The 16925-nt window shown below is 40.4% G+C and overlaps 1 protein-coding gene across 4 annotated transcripts in view; it reads left to right on the forward strand.

Annotated features, from left to right (window-relative positions):
- The window catches only part of CHCHD6 (coiled-coil-helix-coiled-coil-helix domain containing 6), a 109654-nt gene that overhangs the window by 19839 nt on the left and 72890 nt on the right, over positions 1-16925 (forward strand). For all 4 annotated transcript variants that reach the window (XM_033517361.1, XM_033517359.1, XM_015641313.2 and 1 more), the window contains exon 5: positions 12006-12026. In XM_033517361.1, coding sequence (XP_033373252.1) covers positions 12006-12026 — 21 coding nt within the window. The remainder of the gene's footprint in view (positions 1-12005; positions 12027-16925) is intronic.

Below are 16925 nucleotides of genomic sequence, written 5' to 3' on the forward strand. Positions count from 1 at the left end.
ATTAGGATTGAAATTACATTTTTTCCCATACAAAAGCACTGAATTTTTTTCCTTTGTATTGTTACGATGAAGGCAATTTTTGGTTGCTGCCTGTCAGGAACGGGGAAGGGAGGATCGTACAGCTTGTGTTACAACATGCATTCTCAGTCTCTACTGCACCTGGCTGGCAGCAGTGGCACCTGTTTGAACAAGATTCCTTTGGCCTAGAAATATGTTACATATTTTCTTTGGCCCAAGGACACAGTGTTATGTATGTCACTTGAAGACCTTGCAGCTTGCTGAACTCTAAATCTTACCTTCAATCTCATACTTGTTTTCTGTGGTAATTACCACAATGGTGGTTTATGTACTTCCCAGATATGTAGACTGGCATAATATAGTGGTCAGGTTGGCTTTCTTCCTCTCATGAAGAACTGTACTTCCTGAAGAGGTGATATACTCACCCTACATTAAATTAGTCTTGGGCCTTTTTTTCTGGGAACCTGAACACGATTGACAAATTTCCAAATGTCTCTTCTCTAAATGCTGTTGGTTGAAATACCTTTCACATCAGGCAATGGGTGATAGAAAAAATTTAAAGTGACAGAACTGATACCCAGAACAGTTGTTGGATTTTTGGTTTTGTTTACAACTTGTCTGAAAACCTTCCCATAGGAGCACAGAAGCAAACATTGACTTAGTGGCTTTTCTGACTCATCTGATAAAATCCATTTGCCAGGGTTTGATGTTTCCATCATCTGCCTATGTTATCTGACTCTCTGGAGCTGTGCTCTCACCTTTGTAATTCACTTTCCAAGTAAGACTGGGATTGACATGTCACTTAAAAAAAATAATTCTTGTTTATGCAAAAATGCAGAGGAAAACAGGGATATAATGAGGACTTCATGATGGAGGTGATGGAGTTCCATTGCCTTACTCTTGGCTGACATGAGTGAGATGCAATGTGGAAAAAGCCTTCCTTATCCACATGGCAAGGGAGATTGGTTGGTCATTGTAAGGAGACTGCTGCAGTAAAGGGTGGGTGATTTATTCCAATGGGGCAGGCATAGGAGAAAAAATAGTAACAAGCCCCATGAGCCTGGGGTTGGGGTAAGAGGGAGAACGGCCCTTCCTGGCTTTGTGTGCATGTGATGCATTTGCCTCCTCTGAGTTTGTTGGCAGGTGTGGAGAGAAAAGATCCCAGCCTGGCAAGTCAGCCACCAATGTGGCTGATGATTAATTGCCCTTTTTAAATTGCAATTATGTCAGTCACAGAACCTGTGAATATTAATTCTGTATTTGCTGCTTGAAAAAGCGAGCACTGATGAGATGGGTCCATTTTACTCATGTCTCAAAAGTGGGACAAGTGCTGCAGCCAGTAGTTATTACTGAAAAGAAAGGCTGCTGTGACTCTTAGCTTTGCTTTGTGTCTGTTTTGCATATTCTTTTCCAGTGTTGCTGTTCCCTTCTTCAGAATCCTCTCAGTGCTTTCACTGGATTTTCCACACTGACAGTAGAAGGTGGCAGGCTGACACCCAGAGTGAGTTAATCACTGCAAGCAATACAAGTTATCTTGGTTTGGTGGATGGCTTTCCACCATTCCTGCTGCTTCTTGAATCCCTTAGAGACTTCAGAATGAAATAGGAATTGTGTTTTTTGCTGCTCCAGCTCTCTCCCTTCATCTCAAATGAGTGTAACCATTCATTCCATTATACTTGGATCTTTTGAGATAATTTTCTGATCGTGCCCTGTTGGAAGGATATTAACAGTCAAGCATCAGTACACCATGACTGTTTTCCTTTTGGTAATCTGCTCGAATACATGGATGATGAAAATGTTCTGTGGTTTGGGTCTCTCTTATCAGTCCTGATCCTGTCTAGTATTTTCTGCATGAATCAGGACAAATTGTTGCGTCCTGCTTGTGCAAATTTTCTTGGAATAGTAGTTATATCAAAAAGTCTTGTCATGTGCTGATATTCACTGAGATCTTTGAAGGTGAATAGTGTGGTATGTTTTTAGTAAACAAAAATAAAGCCTTTCAGAACCATCTGATGGTTTTTTATGATTTTTGTTTTTTAAAGATTTGTCTTTCATTTAAAGCTTTTCCAAGTTTTCAGTTATAAGTGACTTTAAATACTAAGTTTTCTCATGGTTTGCTCATGGGGCTGGTATATGCTGAGTTACCAAAATGACTAATGATTTGTAAGAAACAGAATTAAATGGCGGAAGTTGCGCAAGTTATCTTCCCTGTTCATTCTTCTTTTAGTTCTACATATTGTGTGGTTTGTGCAAGTTGATTGTTTCCTGAAAATTTTTCAGAATGGAGGCACTAAAGATCTGAAAGTGTTTGCCATGTGAATGTCAACTTATTACTTTAGTTAATGACTGTAGCTATTGTCCTGTTGAATTAAAGGCGCTATGTGATAACCCCTTCAAATCCAAGAGATGTGTCTTGCAGGCAACAGGAAGGCAGTTGTAGTTCTGTGTCAGACTGCCCTTGAAAGGCTAGAGAAGAATAAGATGCAGCAGAGTACAGAAAAAAGTACTTCCAGTTTTTGCTTGGTGTGGTCCTTTCCTGGAAGGCATCTAGCAGGCAGTTAAGTATATTTTGGTAAAGACTTTTTACCAGCCTGGGTCAGCATCAAGAGCCAGCCTAGGACAGCAGGTTCCATGCATCATTCTGGCTTTTCTGTTTTCCTCATTTTTCAGCTTTTATAATTGAATGTTAAATCACCTTCATTTCAGAAGGCTCCAAGCAATCTTGTATGACAACTGTTGCCCTTTGAGGTGAAAATGAAGCATTTTGTTTTATGAAACAAGGATGTCTAATAGCGCTTTAACAAACAAATTAGCTTTTCATCACTAGTTCTTGTGGATGTTGTTTTTAGCCTCCTTCTCCTTGCTGTTTCCCTGGTGCACTTTGTTTTTACCAGTGTAGCAACTGCTTTGTCCAGTGTTCAGCTGATGGCATGTAAGTGTGGCTATCACATGATGATGTGGTCATTTTCATGACTGCTCTGAAGTGGTATCAGAACTGCCAGCACCTCTGGCTTCCCAAACCGCCATTTATTGCTACGGAGTCTGCACTTAAAAACCTGTTTGCAAAATACAGAATTTTCAATAATGTCTGGCTGATACAGAAGTTTCCATTGCATTGTAGACTAGAGAAATCAAAAGCTTTGGTCTCTATTTCTGTTTGGGTAGTGTCTGTTTTCCCCAAAAATGCTTTGAAAGCTTTGTTCTGTTATCAGAAACTGAGCTTTAGTTTCATGTTACTTGTCCTTAGGATAATATTCCTAGCTGAATGGGGACTCTGAACACTGATTTTAATTAATTGAAGTACTTTTGAAATATGTATTTTTTGTTCTTAAATTTTTTCAGTAAGATTTGTTTCTGTAGGACTGTGGCAGCACACATTGCAAACCCTTCCTACAAGACACTGCCAAGACACTCCCGTTTTAGATGGCACCCAACAGACAAATCCATAGCCTGCTGCTCAATGGTCTGAGGTGTGTACATTCCTTCTGTTGACATAAGGTGCAAATATCAACTCTTCATCAAGAAATAGCAAGGAAAAGTCATATTTAAAGACTATGCAGTATTAGAGGTGATTTCTGTCTTTAACAATATGTCTAATTGTCCTTCACAGGGGAATGGTATGATACTCCAGTGATTTATCTTGAAAAAGAATTTAAGGGAACCGGATCAGCAACTAGAGGTTTGCATTCAGGAAGTTGAGGTGTTTTGGAACAGAATATGCTGATCATCGCCATCATGTCAGTAGTTTTGACTTTTGGGGACTGAGAATGGAAATGAATACTTGCAATGGCTCTTTGTCTGTTGCAAGAAAGGAAGATTTGGCTGTAACTCCTAATGTGACTTGAGAGAACAGTTAGTGTTTTGGAAAGCTTGGAAGGAGAAGGGGGTCTGCTTCTGTGTGTTGGGACCCTATTTGGTGTGTCCATATTTCTTCCCCAAAATGATGTTAGTAGACCTGGTCCTTTTTTACTTGGCAATTCCAAAGCTTGTGAGTTCAAGATAGGCTTTTCTTCCCTGGGGACTGTGGTCTGAAAAGGATCCTGTATTTACAGCTTGAGTTCTGTGACCAGCATGAGGAGGAAGGTGGGGATGGAGGAAGGACACTTCATCTGCTGCCTGCCTTATTTCTGTCAATGTAACGAGCTTTACAGAGACAAGTAATATTTTGCAATTGAGTTTCTCTTTTAAAGACACTCTGATGCTAATGTTGATTTAATAAGGTTCTCTCGTTCTCTCTCCTTGCTTAATTTGAAACGTCTAATTTTGTGCTTCACAGTTCTGAACACAGAATTAGTGAGGGAAAAGGAGCCGGAGGCATGAGGAGCAGAGTGCCACACCAGAAGTTGCCAGGGGAGATTGATTCAATAGAGTGAAAAGGTGCAAAAGGTTATATGTCCACAGCTCAGGACAACGTGATGATGGTACTAATGAGAAGGAGAGCCTGATCCTTTAAAATGTTTTAAGATCTCTGTGGGTGTATAACAAACATTATATGGAAAATGGAGCATTAGAGTGTTGGTTTCTTGGAGTGGATTTTTCTTTTGGTTTTATATCTATGTAATATATAATATATGACAGGCAGAAAGGATAATATTCTGAGATAAATAGACATTTTAAGGTTTTTATTTTAAAGGTTGTTTTGTTAAGTGCGGCATTTATTTTCAGAAATGTTGAGAGGTTATGAGAGATTGTGAATTTGATCTGGCTAATTTATTTTGGCTGAACTTGAATGTGTGTTTTTCCTGCTAGAATTTTATGCTTGTGGAAGAAGCTTTTGATATCCATGGACATTTACTTCCTTTGTCTTGGGGAGAAATGTAAACTCCCAAAAACTGCAGCGCCAAAAGATTATCTAAAATATTGTACAAATAATAGTGGTAGTGAAAGCTTTTTCTTTGCCTCCTGCTTTGTTAGTCTGCTTTTCTTTTTCCTCATAGGAAGAACTCCTGTGCAATGGAGTTAAAGCCTAATTTGCTTCTTACTTGAGTTGGATGACAGTTCTTCACACAACTGAGCGGACAGTGTAAAAGGAGTACAAGATGTGTTCAGCTTAGTTTTATGATAAGCTGCCAACATATTTCTTTGAAAACCTCATTAAATTGCAATTAAATCCACAGGAAAAAAAAATAAAAATAGGCCATCTCTGTGAATACTTGATAGATGAGTTTGTGGTTTTCAATGCTGGCCAGGGGCGTAATCTGCTTCTTGCTTCTTCTTACTTAGTGAAAGCTTTGGTCAAGTCTGACCACAGAATCACCAAAAAACAGCTGCCAGCACTGGAAGCTGTCAATGATGATCTGCTGCCTGGGTTTCTTTCATGCCCTTGGTCAGATAGAAGTATTTGCTTCCCAATTAAAACTATGTGTAAGACCCCTACCCCCCTTTCTTCTCACATTGGTTCTGGTAATAGGACCTGTGCTTTTACCAATTGCTTCTGCTGAATTTGATAGCTAACACTGGATTCTGCAGAGTTATCTCAAACATTTGGCTGGGGAGTGCACTTGACCAAGCAAGCCTGCATAAGGAATGAAGTTTTATGCCCAACTGTTAATATAGATTCTAAAAGAAGCTTGAACCTGCCTTCAAGGATTTCTTTTCTGCTTTCAGTGCCTATAGTGACTAGTCTCCAGGAATATTTATCAGATCACTTGCCTGTCTGGTTATTTCCAGTCCATTGCACTGGCCAACTTATTTGATCAATAAATCAATCAATCAACAGGTTCTTAAAATTACTTTCATTGACTTTGGGGGTGTAACATACAAAAGAAGTCTACAGAAAATAAATGATTGTATATGTCCCAACTATAATTACAGAGCAAACAAGTGGAGATATGTTTGTAACTAGTATCTACTACAATAAATACAGCAATCTGTCTTTAGTGTTCTGTGATACTATGTTGTATTGACTCTTTAAATTTGCAAACTCATGGACCATGAATCTTGGCTCTCTCAGGTCATCTGACTGCTATATTTAGAGCATACCCTATTTTAAATCTAAATTTCAAGCTTCTTGCTTTTGACTAAAAGGTCCATAAATAAATACTTCTCTGGTTCCTTAGCATGTGACATAGTTTTTGAGCTTCAGGAGCTTCACTGACATAAAAATGTTTTCCTAAGGGAAGTTTCTCAAACTGCTTAACTCTTCCTGCTGCACCCTGTCTACTCCACCTTCTTCTTGACAATAGCCACTCTCCACATAGACCTGGTTCATGATCCTTGTTGATAGACTTCTAGGTACTCCTCCTTCATCGAAAGAGAAAATGCTCTCCTCCTACCCTGAATTTTCCAAGCCATCTGCCTTAAGCAAGAGTGTTTTGCATTGCCCAGTAAATGGTCATTGAATCAGCTTTGAATTCTTATAGTTTTTAGAAACATTAAGCACTTGCACAATGGGGAAACTGTTCTTTGCAATCTTTCCTATCAAATGGAAATCAAAATTTTGCCGGCGGTGACATAGATTTGTGAGTTGCACTTGATAAAATCATGCCCTGGAGATTTCAATGTGAAAATAAAGAATGCAGTTTTACAATAGCCTGAAATCCTTGTTGTTGCTGAATCTACACTCTCCTTTTTGCAGATGATTTCATTATGATATACTCGGACTTCATTAAAAGATGCAACCTTGCAGCGTTTTCTCTTATCGCAGCCTTGAGAGGAGCCAAGAGTGTGTGTATTTGAGAGCCAGTATATTCTCTCCCTAAAACACACAGTGGGTTGCAAGTGCTTTGGAAGCAAGAATCAGAGTCTCTAGTGGACATTTTGTCTGTAGCTCAAAACCACAACTTAATTGGCAGCCTTTTCATAACACTGACAGTGGCCTAGGATGTAGGGGAATGCTGCAGGTAAAGATGGAGGCACCTTTCAAAATTGGTTGCAGGGAAATTTAGTGCTGACTGCCTTTGTGTCTTAAGTGATTTGAGAAATAAGGGAGATTGAGATCAAGTTTCTCACCTTTATGCTTTTAATTTCCTGGGTAGTCTCTGATTATTCATTCCATGTGTTTTTATTCATAGGTAACACCTTACTGCAAGTGTGATTATGTATGTAGACTACCCCAGACCAGTTATTTTGAGTCTCCTATGCTTTATGTGGTCCTTCCAATAAGGCTTTGGAATCCACATGATTTATACTAAATGTTAATTACTATATGTCTTTTCTACATGCATCTTGGCAAGTTGGCAGCTTGGAGTCTGCCCCCAGAATGATACTCACCCTGTAAGGCTGTGTAAGGTGTGCTTTGTGCATGTCTGGGATGAAAGAGCAGGGAGAAGAGGAAAATTTTCAAGGCTATCAAAAGGATAAAAACAAGCTGTGTTGTTTGAAAGTGCACCTGATTCTCTACCTGCTGAAGAATTCATAGACAGAGGATGCATGACCATGGCTGAAGGCTTTCAAGAATTTTCTTACTCAAGTATGTAATTATGACAGTCTCTCTGTATTAAAAAGCAGCCCCAAAATCAACTGTATTTCTTTGAAACTGTATAATATTTGAGAGAATAATTTTTAAATTTTTTTAAAAATAGGTTTATAATCTGGTGGCAGGAAATTTGTATTTGTTTTACTATGCTAGCCTGTATCCATTGTCTGGTGCCTATAAATACCTGTTTTGTTCATGGGCAGGTAAAAATTGCATGTAGTGTCTGAGAGCAAATGTGGGAAGGGAATTCCTTCTGAACACACAGAGTTCATAATTTTTACTGCTTGGAGGCACATGGGTTGATTATGAATGCCATCTTGATTTTTCTCAAAACAGTGGTTGTGTGTGAGGTACTATGTTTGACTCGGAACCTAATATATTTGGTATTTAGGAATCTGGCAAGAGAGAACTCTGTCCCCATATGCAGGCACAGCAATGAGATTGGGATGTAGGCATGCATAACTGTTATTTTCCCCCGTCTGTCCTATCCCTAGAAAGCCATATGCCACCCTTAGGCTAGTGTAATGGGAGTCTACATTAGTGATTATGAGCTAGAAATAATCCAAGAAGAGTTGAGTGGCCTTTGTTTCTAGCTTTACGAGAAATACCTCATTGACTCAGTCTGAAATATATTCTGGGATAGGAAGTCGTAATTAATACAGAATTTCATGGTGCCCTTTCATGAAGTTTTAGTTGTTGATTTTTTTTTTCCTTTTTCTAAATTGGTTAGGGACTTGGAGATTCTTAAGTCTAATAGGCAGAGTAGGAATTTCAGCAAGAAGGTAAAAATTTAGAGCGAGTTGTTGACTCACCTACTATCAGAAATAAGCATCTGGAGCATACATCTCTAGAGAACCTATTCTCTGCAAGATTTCTAAAACCATTGAATGCCTTGTCTGTTGGCTGCATACAAAATGAAAACTGTATGTATGCATGTATAGAAGGGTGATGGGAAAAGTAGAATGTGGAAATGGGCTGGAGTATTAAAGCAAGCCATGAAAGCAGATGGTTTACTTTGGATTTTATAAAATAGATTTCTCTTAATTTTGTTTTAAATGAAAACCATGAATGGTCACCATTGCAAACCTATTTTTAGCTGTGCCATAAGTATTAGGATGCAGTTGTCCCTGAATCATAAAAGGGCAGAAGTTTTTTGGCTGCTTCCCATCTTTATGTTTATAGAATTGTGTATGGTCTGTATGCATTAGAGTTAAGCAATTTCATCACCGCATTTCCTCAAAATTGATTGCTGTTCAGTGACTCTTCTCCCTCTCCATTGTCAGTTGGTTACATCTCAGACTCTCATGACATTTAATATTAATACTGCTTCAATTTTTCACTAAACTGGAAGAGTTGAAGAGTCTGGAGTGGATACTGCATGTCTAGATATATTCTGTAAATAGTTGAATTCCTATATCATTGTGGATCATGATAAATTTAGAGTTGGATTATTGCTTTAAGAAGAAATGACTGTTTGCTCATTCAGTGAAGAAGTCTGGTCATCAAGATGTTGGAATATGCTGCAGAGTTCTTCAGATACTGACATGAGTGCAAAAGTTGTTGCCAACAGCTGTCTTGGGTTTTGGGCACCTGCTGCCTCTCATTTCTTGCATCTCCCACTCTATCTTCCGCTCCCGAAGCTGGCAGTGCCCCTAAAAATACTTTGTGTTGAGTTCTTAAGTAGGAGATCTCTACCAAGCTGGTAGTCTGGATTCATGAGTCATCTGCTCTGCAGTGAAATCTGTTCTGTGACAGTTATTGACTATGGCAAGGAAATGGACTTTAGGGCAAAGCTGGTTCCAGTCAGGTGGCAAAGGCATTGTCCTTCCAAAGGCTGCTGCCCTGTGCTGATCCTTCCTCCCTCCCTGCCAATCACAGAACTGTGTTTTGATGGCTCACTGCCATTTTTACATTTCCCCAGAGTGTGACAGACTTGAGTGGTGTGAATGATGTGTAAGGGTGATGTAGTGTAGTGAGTCTGGGAAATGTTGCTGGGAATTGCCCTATTGAGTGAAATATGATTTTAGTGCTGTTTCCTTGATTCCATTGGAAGTTGGACTGTTGATACGTATGTGGGAAGCACCCCCTGCATGAATAATCAATGCACAAATGTGAATTTTTCAGAAGCACAGATGTATTACTCATGTAGTTCCCATATCCAGCCAGAGTCTTCTCCCAGCTGTCTGTATGAATCCCTAGGACAGAGGCTGCTGGTTTGGCCTGAGATCCTGTTTCAGTAACCTTTTGCTTCTGATACAGTTAGGAGGAATGACCTGAAACAATTATGTCCAGTATTTTTTCTGGTTCCTGTCCAGTGGGTTACCTGGAAGAGAAAAAAAACCCCTTTTCAGCAGAACCTTTCAGAAGTATTGACCAAGGGTGTTGAAAGATGACTTGTATCCCAGAGCTGGAATTATAAAACTTGTAAGCTGCCATCTGGGAGCTGGAAGCTCACTTAGGAAGCAAGGAAACCAGATATTGCTAATTTATTAAATGGATTGCTTAAACTTCAAAAATATTAATGGACAGGCTGTGTCTCCTGTTATCAAAACTGGTAAATGCAAGTCTGCAAAGAGATCTTGGCACATGCTTAGAAGTTAGCAAAACTTTAACCAGTAGCCCTCTTGAGTTTTCCTTTCTGTATTATTTTATTAGTGTATTTTATTTAGTCAGATTTTTTTTTCCAGTGCAGCAATTTGTACTACTACACATTCTAATTTTCCTGTTTCCATTCAGAGGAGGATATCTATTCCTGTTCTTGGAGTAATAATTTTTTCCTCTCCTGAAGGCTGACAGAATTAGAAGCCTTCGCAGTACATGCAGAAGAGATGCTCTGTGATTAGTTAATCTAACAGTGTTAGATTCTCTTGAAGCCCTAATTCTGCTGCTGTGCATTCTGTCTTATTGGGCACATATGGGTGATAGTGCTGGTTCCTTTTCCTTGCTCTCTCTTCTCAGCCCCTGTCCAGTGCCACTGAGTTACTACCTTTGGTGTATTTTGTCATGCAAATGTTTGTCCACCAGGAATGTGTCAGTTCGTGGCTCAGGCACCCAGGGATGACAGATGTACATCCAGTAAAGAGTTAGTGGTGTACATGACCTACTTGCTGAAATAATAGCAGGCACCATGAAGAGTGCTGTGTTCCTCCTGTCCATCTGCTGAGGATGGACAGACTTGCAATTGCTAAAATGTAAAAACAAAATTAAGCGCATCTGTCCTGACTGTAAAAATCATTAGGAAGAAAAATATTATTCAAATCATATTTCTGTCAAGATTGGTCAGTGATTACCAGTAAACACCTGTTGTGTATTGGTTTGTTTGGCCAAGGACTTGATGCTGCTATATCAAGCCTGTCTGCAGAAAGTGGGGGGAATTGGCTTCCCTCAGTTGAAATGTAGATGTTCAGTTCCAACCCTCTGAGCTGGTGCAAAGGATGAGGACGGACGACACGCATATCTGATAACACATCATCCCTCAGTTACCTGAAGTAGTCACTCTGTGCCATTAAAATGATGGCAGATCCCATAAAAATATTACCCTCCACCATCTGCTCCCTCTGGCAGTGAACTATGACCAAGAGGAAAGTTCCTTGTGCCCTGTCAACTCCCCTCAAATAAATAATCATAATGAAAAAAGGCCAGCCATTCTGAAGTTCCTGCTTAGCCAATGTGCTGCTGGTTGAAGCCCTGAGAGGCAGGGAAGCTTTGCAGCCCTTGACAGCAAATGAGAGCTGTGCCTATCTCATAAATGCCTTGGCTTCAAAAGGAGGTGGTTATGGGCATGAAATGTTTATCATCTTGTACTTGCTTTCCTGCTGCTGAGTTACTGTGTAAGTAAAAAGTAGTAACAAATAAAGAAGAGGCAATACTGCAGGCTGTTTTATCTGCTTGTCTCTACCATTAAATAGACTTGTGGACAAAGAAGGAGCAGGTGGAGGCAACGTGGCTTTGACAGAGGTTTGGACTGTTCACTCAAGAGGTTTTCAGTTGCCTATGAAGGGGAATCTGGTTGGGAACCTGCTCAGTCAACTGGCTTTCTGTTCAGAATCACTCTTTGAAATCGTCCATGGAAGAAAATTACTTTCTGTGTTGGTCAGTTTGTGCATTCAAAAATGGCCTTTAAAAGATTACTTGTTCCTGGCGCATAATTGGAAGTGGAACAGTTGTTGACCACCTCCTTTTGAGTCTGCCCAGGACTTCCACGTTCATTGGTGCATGTTGTGTATCAGCATCTCTAACACTGTGCAGCACCTTGCATGTCTGCCTGCAACTGGCTGTGTCCCAGCTGCCTTTGCTTAGTTCCCACCCTGCATGGAGGTCCTGCAGCAGGATGTGGGCACTTTGCTCTGGGTTTGGTTTAGGGGGTGCATGTGCTTTTGTTTTGCTTTAACAGCACAGTTCCCAACAGGGGACAGCACTGCATTGCTTATGATGCTTGTCATTTTAAAGGAACTTTTCTAAACTTGTCATCCTAAAAGCTATATTGCACAGCAGCAGGCAGCCTCCAAAAATCACTGATTTTTCTTTTTCTTCTCTTTCCCTTCCTTTCTATCTTTCACTCTTTTCCAAGCCTGTGGATTTGGACGCCTGGGTAAGCTCTCTTTTTTGTCTGCATCTTGCTTATTCCAAGTGTCATGTTGTTACTGCGCGTGTACAGATTGTTATTGCTGAGCACAGATGCAGGATTTTATTTTCTGTCATTACATTTTAAAAGGTGTTCAGCTAGAAAATTGCATATTATTTCCTCCATAAAGATTTTCACTGGTTCCTTTTGTGTAGCTTACAGCTGCTGAAACCAAACTTGATCTGGCGATGTGTATTGTTGGCTAAGAGAGCAGCAGAAACAGGAGGAAATGAAGGTTATACCAGTATTGCTTTTTAAGGCCATGAGTTTCATCTGGTTTCTAAAGTAGAACCTGGTCACCTGCCTTCAATAGAATGAAAGGTAGGATAAAAAGCCAGTGATTTTGTAGACCTTGTGTCTGGAACAGTGATTGCAGCTCCACGGTAATGGTGATATTTCTGCTGATGCCAGTGGAGGTTGAGTCAAGGCTCCCCTATGGCTACTTACTTGGTACAAGCCTCCCTGTAAAGGTCTGCTATTCAGTTATTCAGTCTTGGGCATGAAGTACACAAATTGCCTCTGACTATTTCAGTGTTGCCCTTTCAGCTCTGCCATTCCCTTTAGACTTGGCCAGGAACATGCCAGCTAGCTAATTTTGGAGTTAGCTCTGTTCTTTAGTGAATTGCTGTCAATTCCTTCTTCTCATCTTGGAGTCCTTAATAGCATTTGTTTTTCTCCCCTGCCACCTGGACTGCTACCAGGACTGGAAGAGACTTGGGAAAGCATGAGGTATTAGAATTTGCAGTTGTGAAGTGTGGCAAGCTGAGGTGCCCAGACAAAACATCTCTGCTGTGCTGCTGCAGAGATGTAACTGCATACCTTTGGGGGAAGCTGATAACTCCTCTCAGCAAAGACAGGATGATGTAGAAACTAGGCATTTGATAGACTTGAGATCCTTTCCTTTATCCTTGTAGCTTATTTGCCTGGATTGCTGCTGACTGATTATCTAGGCATCATCTTGCTAGTTTGTCTGTGAGTGGTGGAAGTGCTTTGCCAAGAAGATAAATATTTTTGCAGTAATCTTGCCAAGTGCTGTGACTTGCCTTTTAGGAAGTACTTTATAGGCTGAGGTTTGGACTTTTCCTTCTAGCTTGAGTTGCCCTTTGCAGAGAGAGAGTTTTTGGGTTTTTATCCTCCAGTAGAGTCTTCTCCATACCCTCTTCCCAAATCCCAGAACCCAAACAATACTGAGGAGAGATAGAGGCCAATGGTGGCTGTCAGCTGTGGGCTGTGCTAACACTGCGCTTTATTCCTGGGTGCCACATTCCTTACTATCATCTGACCCTGCCAATAAGCCTTTTTTTTTTCCCCAAACAGATTTCCACCCTTGTTTTCATGTTTAACAGGGTGATGAGGTGGGACTGTGATTAAAAATAATAAAAATCTGGTGATATTTTGGGGAGAGACAAAGCCAAAGCTAATCTGGGAATGGCTATAGCTAGAGTGAAGCCCAGCTCTCGATCAGTTGCACGGTCTGATGTGTGGCATGGTGTCAGTTCAGGACAAGGCTAAGAGTGTCTGGTTTTGTTCATAGTGAATGAACCAATAATATTTCATTACCTCAATTAGGAGGTTGTAAAATATTTCTTTTGGCCTGGCCAATGCTTGATTCCTTTAGTTGAGCCAGTATATAATGTATAGCTTTAGAAATGTGCTTGCAATGTTTGTTTCTAAATGGGTTACTTGATAAAGGGAGAGAAGGAGGCAGAGAATCACATAACTCTGCCCTGGCTTTTTGTCATTGTCCAAGGCAGAACTGAGATAACCTGAAAAACCTTGGGCTGCAGAAAAAAATGTGAAGATAAAGCAGAGGAAAATTTGAAAGGGCACCCAACCAGTCCATGGATCCATGCCCATGGAAGCTTTAGCAGCATGTTGGTAGTATGCCTTCACTGTCCTTTTGTAAGAATGCAATCCTTGTAAATTCTGACACCATTGTAGGGGATTCTTGAGCATTTCCCGAATACATCTTATACCTAGCTTTTGTACAGAGGGCAATGGCCAATTGCATATGCATTCTTTTACAAATACATTCCCTTTTCTAAGTTTTGGGTGCATTCCTGTGTTCTATAGCTGAATGTGCTCTTTCTTCCCTGTTTCTGTGTTCATACTTCTTGGATATCACACTACCTGTGTTCTGCACATCTTAGGTGTCATCTCTGGGCTTTGGTCACCTCTTGCACAATATGTTCAAACTCCAGTGTAGTTGTGCAGCTTGGAAGTGAAATGCAGCTTTCTGATATCTAATTTTCGAATCAGTGTGTTATCATGCATGTTTTCCCTTCTCCTTCCTTTTTTTAGTTCTAAAGGCCTTTTTTCAAAAAGTGTATTGATGCTTTGTTTGGCACTTGCAATCTCAATCCCCTGTGAAATTGTAATCATCTCCATAGCAGCCAGTTCTGTCTGGGACATCACAAGCTTCTGACTTCAGGTAGGGAATAAGCAGCAGGACTAGAGGAACTCTTAATAAATATCCTATATTCATTTAAAATGTCCCTAGTTGCCTAACCCAGTTTGGAACAGTGAATATTTCAGATGACACATGCTCTACTATACTGTTTGTACTTCAAACATCATCATAAAGTGTACTAAAGTTTTTAGTAATAACAGCTGGGGATAGAGGGAAACAGAAAGCAACTTTGAAGCAGATCTGTCACAAATAGAGTGTTTCTCTGCATACTTCAATGCACTGGAACAGCAGCAGCTCTTGAAAACAAGCAAGGCATTGAAAATGTGTTTGTGTTGCAAGTACAATATTCCTCTGTAACCCCTAGTTCATCATACATTATGAGTGGTAAGTGGAACAATGGGGAATAATATGGGAGAAATTACTTATTGGGAAGAATGGGGAGTACTCTGAGGTTATAGTCTGCAGTTGGGAGATGAAGTTTTGATTCTTTGACCTCAGTTTTGCAAGACCCTGGGGAAGTGATTGACAGAATGTCTGTCTGCTGCAGGGTACATGGGTGTGGGGGCATTATTCACTGCTAGCTGCAGTGGGGCAGCTTGGCAGTCATCATTGTGCAGAGCAGCACACCCCTAACGTGTCTGCATCTCAGCACCCTACTTGAGAGATTAGGTGTTTGGTTTGTGTTCCCTTGCAGAGGGGTTGTAAGGATAAATGTGGTAGATTTCTTGGTGGATGATGCCAGGCAAACTCACAGGTTGGAAAGTTGAGTGAATGTGTGGGTTTGTGATCCATGTCTTGCCAGAAACAGAATAAAGCCTCTTGCACACTGGTATTGTTATATGTATTGATTTTGTGCTTCCAGAATATCCACTATCCCAGGAGACTAGCACTGATAATTATTTAAATTTAACAGAAACTTTCTTGAGTTTATAAGAATTCATTATTTGACTCTCTTTTTTTTCTTCCATCATATGATGCACCTTCCATCTAAATCATGCAGAGGGGTCAGTACTGTCTTACTCTTCTTCCTCTTCCTTATTTATTTTCCCCCTAAGGAAATACAAGTCACTTGTGGGGTAATCTGATTTTATGGGTGTTATGCAGAAAACCTGCAGGAGGATTAGGGTCCTTTGTTCATCCACCAGACCACCCCACCTTCTTACATGTTTCATTTTATTTGAAATTGCTTAGTCCTTTTCAGTGTAGGAGATTGGTTCAGAGGAGCAGCTATGGTTCTTTTACCAGCAAATGGTTATAGTTCTGGCACTTAAAAAGTACCCATTGGTGTCCCTATTGTTGCTGTGATATCTCTTTTGTTGGGTTGCATGTGTGGGGCAGCTCATTCTCATCCCTCTCCCCATCCTATTCCAGCTGGTTTGCAGGTGGGAAGTAATATAGCAGCTATAGGTTAAAGCAAAGCCAGAGATTTTGCTTTTAATCAAGTGCCTTTGAGAGAGAGAAGATTTAGATACGAGTCTCTACTGCTTGTGCTTTATCCTGGTCCTGTTTTCTGGGACAGCAAACATGGAAACCAAAATATTTCTTTTTTAAAAAAAACAAACAAAGAAACCCACATCACCACCACACCCCTACAGTCTTTCTTCATATAATCCTTTTGTAGCTTGCTTATCAACCACCCTCACTGCCTAGATTAAAATCTCTTCTAAACCCTATTATACCACTGTATTTCCATCAGCAGGGGAGCAGAAAAAGGGACATGCACAGCAACTTGCTTTCAGATGTAATTTTTCTTGTTAGCAATGGCTTTTGGCCGTAAAATGACAAGTCTGAGCCCACGGGGATATTGCTGTCCCAGCTGCTTAATCATGCTGGACCAGCATTTTCTGTGGTTGTACCATCATTAGAAGTTAAGAGAATGTTGCTGGGATGCTGTGGACTGGCAGGGTTTGTGTCCATGTTAAGCAGGCTAATCATTCTGGTTTTGAAAGGTCTTCTGCCTGCTGTTAACTTCCGTGGCCCCAGAGATTTCGAGGTGGGATAGGGGATGAAGAACAACTGCCATATTTCCTTGCTATTGTTGCTTGTTATTTTTAAACTTCCAAAGTTTGATTCAGTTCCATCAATGCCATGTTTTCTTAATGCTAGTTCAATCTAGAATCTAGGGGTGGGAATATAATGAGGAGATGCTGGCTGTAAGGAGCTTGAAGGCTACAGCTGTTGCTGTGCCCACACAGACTTTTTAATTGAGCACTGTTTAGCTGATGAATACCATATTTACTGTTTTGAAAGTGTCATGCTTATAATTTGGAAGATAGAAGAGAAATATTCTCTGACAGCCATCTCCCCTCTGAGTCTGCAGCACCAGCCAGAGGAAGTCTGAGGGTGCTGATGGGGAATGCATAGAGAGCATGTGGAGAGAGTACTTAATTATCTGGATAGTCCTATGTATGTCTGTCTGTTGTAGAGAAGTATTTAATCCTTAGAAGCTTTTGGAC

The sequence above is a fragment of the Parus major genome, chromosome 12 (assembly GCF_001522545.3).
Source record: "Parus major isolate Abel chromosome 12, Parus_major1.1, whole genome shotgun sequence".
In the NCBI taxonomy this organism is placed as follows: Eukaryota; Metazoa; Chordata; class Aves; order Passeriformes; family Paridae; genus Parus; species Parus major.